This window comes from Borostomias antarcticus, assembly GCF_949987555.1.
Source record: "Borostomias antarcticus genome assembly, chromosome: 13".
Classification (NCBI taxonomy): Eukaryota; Metazoa; Chordata; class Actinopteri; order Stomiiformes; family Stomiidae; genus Borostomias; species Borostomias antarcticus.
Window position 1 is genome coordinate 12,485,590 of NC_140246.1, and position 5,000 is coordinate 12,490,589.

The 5,000-nt window shown below is 52.6% G+C and overlaps 1 protein-coding gene across 1 annotated transcript in view; it reads left to right on the top strand.

Moving 5' to 3' along the window:
- dock4b (dedicator of cytokinesis 4b) overlaps window positions 1-5,000 on the top strand; it is a gene marked incomplete at its 3' end in the record, with an annotated part of 98,894 nt that overhangs the window by 25,917 nt on the left and 67,977 nt on the right. Inside the window, exons 2-3 of the mRNA XM_084448214.1 lie at window positions 2,582-2,665; window positions 4,788-4,828. Of these exons, the coding sequence (XP_084304340.1) occupies window positions 2,582-2,665; window positions 4,788-4,828 (125 nt within the window). The remainder of the gene's footprint in view (window positions 1-2,581; window positions 2,666-4,787; window positions 4,829-5,000) is intronic.

Sequence of the window (5,000 nt, forward strand, 5' to 3'; positions counted from 1 at the left end):
TAAATAACATCGATTTCTGTTGCTCTAAATCATATGATTGCCCAGTTAAAAGCAGTAGCCTATGACATTAATCACCCATTTCGGTGCAGTGTTATTTGAATTGAGATTTCCAACATGAATATGGAAAGAGTTGTGAGGTGCAGAAATGTGTATACATAATATATTATCATAAGTAAATACTTTTGGATTCATCACAAACAAGAATCACAGGCAGTAATGTAGTTCGCATATGACCACAAAATGAAATGATTTCAACAAGTTGAACAGACATGTTTTGAGAGTTCGGATAATGTAAAGGGGATTTGACTCAGCCCAAAATTAATTTACATGAAGGCCTACAAGAAAAACGTGAAAAAATGATATAAAGCCTCACATCCACAATAGTAAGAAATATGTTTTCATGTCAACGTAATGTGATGTCGCAAGTGCTGTCCCATTCCTTTTTATACCAATTCGAGCCCTTGCAGCCTCTCGCACTCAACCACTTTACCAGGTGACGTCAATAAGTCTGTGAGGGCTCAGGGCTTGAGGGTTTAGGGGGGACATTGGGACTGGGCCATTGACATCCTGTCAGTGTTCCATTTGCTCCTCCTCCTCAAAGTGGAGAGAGAGCGGAGCGACGACCATTCATTACAGCCGTATCTACCGCTGTGCAGTAAAATAAATAAAAAGAAAGAAGAACCATTCTGAAGTAGCGGCGCCAATAATTTAGCAGCGGCGGGCCGCCGCTGCTGAATGTATATAGCGGAAACCCTGAAGAGAAATCCCTAAAATAATTGTGTGTGTGTGTGCTGTGTGACTGGATGGGGTCCCTCAGACCGCTCGTTGGCCGTCCTGAAGTGCCTTTTCCTGAAGAAAGGAGCAGGCGGGTGTTTGAGCCGCGTTCTCCCGGCCCACGGGCCTTTGGGCTGCGCTCGGTCAATTATATTCTGCTTTCCTGGCCGGTTGAGGGCTAGATGGTCCGCTAGGAATGGAACTCAATATTATTTGACGTACAGTATTATATTATGGGTGCGTGTTTGTGTGTGTGTGTGCGGGTGCAGCCATGTGTTGGCGCAGATGTGTGTGGGCTGCATTATCCAGTTGTGACATTTCCAAATTCAATTGAGTTCAGGTGCACAGGGCTGGCCTCACACCTGAGAAATGAAACACTCCAGAAGACCCAAGAAAGAGTCATCCTGCCAGGAGAGGAGAGATGAGAGGAGAAAGGAGGAAATGAGAGGAGAGGGGAGGAGAGGAGATGAGAGAACGGGAGAGCTAAAGATGGGAGGAGAGACGAGGGGAGATGAGGGGAGATGAGAGGAGGAGAGGAGGAGTGGTAGAAGATGGGAAAGGAGAGGAGTGAAGAGGAGAGGAGGGGAGGGGAGTAGGGTAGAGGAGGGGAGTGGAGGGAAGAGGGGAGATAGGGGAGAGGAGGAGTGGTAGAAGATGGGAGAGGAGAGGAGTGAAGAGAGGAGGGGAGGGAGATAGGGGAGAGGAGGAGAGAGGAGAGGAGGAGTGGTAGAAGATGGGAAAGGAGAGGAGGGGAGTAGGGTAGGGTAGAGGAGGGGAGAGGAGAGGAGGAGAGCAGGGGAGGGGAGGGGAGGGGAGAGGAGATGAGAGGAGAGAGGAGGGGAGTAGGGTAGGGGAGATAAGAGGACAGAGGAGGGGAGAAGAGAGGGATGAGAGCTGTTTTCTTGGCATGTTTCTCAGTGTCGACACCCCGCGTTGCTACTGAGCTACGCTCTGAGATCAAAGAGCCTCTCTCTCTGTAGGCTAATCCACCAAGAAATACCACTTCCCTCCTCTCTCTCTGTCTCTCTGTGTCTCTCTGTGTCTCTCTCTCTGTCTCTCTGAGAGGGCCAGGTCTCCTCGGAGCGGCTGGTTGGTTGAGGGACTCCTGAGGTGTTATTCAGTCTACTCAGGTCTAGATGAGGACCCAGGGTGCTACTTCCACTCTGATCCTCCCTCCACTCCAGCTCTAGTGGCCCGCGGGCCCCCCCCCCCCCTCTCTCTCTCTCTGTCTTTTTCTCTCTCTCTCTCTGTCTCTTTCTCTCTCTCTCTCTCTTTCTCTCTCTTTCTCTTTCTCTTTCTCTTTCTCTTTCTCTTTCTCTTTCTCTTTCTCTTTCTCTTTCTCTTTCTCTTTCTCTTTCTCTTTCTCTTTCTCCCTCTCTCTCTCTCTCTCTTTCTCTCTCTCTTTCTCTCTCTCTCTCTCTCCCCCTCTCTCTCTCTCTCCCTCTCTCTCTCTCTCCTCAGTCTTCCATAACAACAGAAATCCATCACTCCGGGAGCTCAGCTGGCTTCTGATTCCCATTTTTTTGTGACATGAAAAGATTTACAGCCGTGTGCCTTTTTATTGAGTGGAGATTGAGTTAAGTGTGTGTGTTTGTGTGCGTGTGTATGTGTGTGTGAGAGAGTTTGTGTAGACACTCAGTCTCAAGCTGAATTAGTTTGTTTTGTCGGCATCAATTTGGCCATAAGACCTTCTCTTGTGTATTTTGTCGAATGATATGCGCGTGAGCGTGTGTGTTTTTCTAACGCACGCACGCGTGTGTGTGTGTGTGTGTGTGTTAACGCGTGTGTCTTCTCTCCCGTGCTGCAGTGCTGGCCAGTTTCCGGGGGACCGTCCAGCATGGCCTGCCTCTGGAGATCGGGGACACGGTGCAGATCCTGGAGAAATGTGAAGGTAAAACACACACACACGTACACACACACACACACACATGTACGCACACACACCCGCAAGCCACCAGGACCCACCTAACAGTCCCCACTCGCTCTAGTAATATCCCTAGCCTGTGGTGCTTCCCGCTGCTGTCCCTGGCAGACGCGGGAGTCCCGTCCCCGTCAGGTCCTCTGAATCTGGGCCGGCCGTCCTGGCTGGACGTCCCTCGGAGCTCCAGGGCCGGCTGCTGCGGTGCGTCTAGCCGGTGGGCCGTAGCTCCTCTGGCCGGTCCGGCGCACAGATGGACGGTCCCGGCGCCGGGGTCCACTTCCTTCCTCCTGCCCTCTCCAGGAGTATTGTGTTGCACATGAACGTGAAATGTTAATGGCTTCCTCAGCCTCACAGCGTGTGTGTGTGTAATGTGATAAACGTGTGTGTGTGCTGTGTGGAGATGTGTGTGTTTGCTTCTGTGCCCTATGCCACGCCGCCCACACATAGCACAGCACAGCTTTTGTGTGTGTGTGTGTGTGTGTGTGTGTGCGTGCGTGCGTGCGTGTGGCTGTTTGTGCTGTGTGCGTGTGTGGCTTTTTGTGTTGTGTGTGCATGTGTGTGTGTGTGTGTGTAGCTGTTTGTGCTGTGTGTGTGTGTGTGTGTAGGTGTGTGTGTAGGTGTGTGTGTGTGTGTCTTAAAGACTCCCCGGGTCTCACTTGTGACCCACTTTAATTCAGAAGCACGTTCTGAAGTCAGCAATACTTCCTGCCACCCCCTCCTACCTCGCCGATCCCTTCCTCCCCCCATCCCTGGGCCCGTGACCTCACTTCCTGTTTTCACTAAAACAGACACAGACAGGCAGGCAGACAGGAAGTGTCATAGAGGGGTGATGTCAGCCTGGAGAGGACATGATGCTGACGTGTTTTGGTCAGGAGGGAGCAGCGGGCGTGACGAGGCGATGACAGGAACCACCGGAGAGGCGTCTGGCTAATTGGGCCGGGTCTGACGAGACCGCGTCGCCACGCACCAGTCAGGGTGTCGACGCCTCTCACACACAGCTATCATTATCAGCAAATGATACCGTGCGCGCACACACACACACACACACACACACACACACACATACACACACACACACACACACACACCATTCTCACCTTGTCTGCTCCATTCACACCTCTTTGACACCGGCCCCGACAGGTAGCGCGTGAAACCCGTGGGCGTTCGGGCCGCCGTTCGCGGTGTCGGAGATACCGGGCGCCGGCGCTCTGACAGGCTCCGCTCGCTGTCTGCCCGTTTCGGCTGCGGGGGAGAGGGGGGGTGGGGGGGGGGGGGGTGGTCCGTTTTCACAGCTCCGCTGATCACCCCCCCACCTCGCGCCCCCGGCAGGCGGAGACGGCCGCCTCCTCCTCCAGACGCACCCTTATCAGATGGGCCGGTCGCGGGGTTGAAATTGATTATTTGGCTGACATTTTCACAGGTGGACCGGGCAGAGTCCACCCGGAGAATTATAATGGGGAGGCTGTCCGTCAACGCCTCGTCACACACTCAGCGCAGGACGCACTCCCCCTCTCCTCTCCTTCCATCACTCCGTCTCTCTCTCTCTCTCTCCTAATTCTTTTAATTCTCCCTCCTCCTCTCCCTCTATGTGGGCTTAGACAGAGGGAGAGATGGAGGGAGAGACAGAGGGAGATATAGAGGGAGATATAGAGGGAGATATAGAGGGAGAGATAGAGGGAGAGGGAGAGAGAGGGAGAGAGAGAGAGATAAAGACAGGTAGATATAGATAGACGTAGAGATAGAGGGAGAGATAGAGACAAAGGGAGAGACAGAGGGAGAGACGGAGGGAGAGACGGAGGGAGAGATGGAGACGGAGGGAGAGATAGAGACAAAGGGAGAGACGGAGGGAGAGAGAGACAAAGGGAGAGACGGAGGGAGAGATAGAGACGGAGGGAGAGACGGAGGGAGAGATAGAGACAAAGGGAGAGACGGAGGGAGAGATAGAGACGGAGGGAGAGATAGAGACGGATGGAGAGACGGAGGGAGAGATAGAGACAAAGGGAGAGACGGAGGGAGAGATAGAGACAGAGGGAGAGACGGAGGCTGGTCTGAAAGTCAAAATGAAAATGTGATTCCTTTGTCCCCTCGACAGGCTGGTACCGAGGCTTTATCCTCAAGAACCCAAATGCCAAGGTATCTTCACACACACACTCACACACACACACACACACACACACACACACACACACACACACACACACACACACACACACACACACACACATGCTCACACATGCACACACACACACACATGCACACACAAACTGTACACACACACACACAGTCAACCAATTCTACTACATCG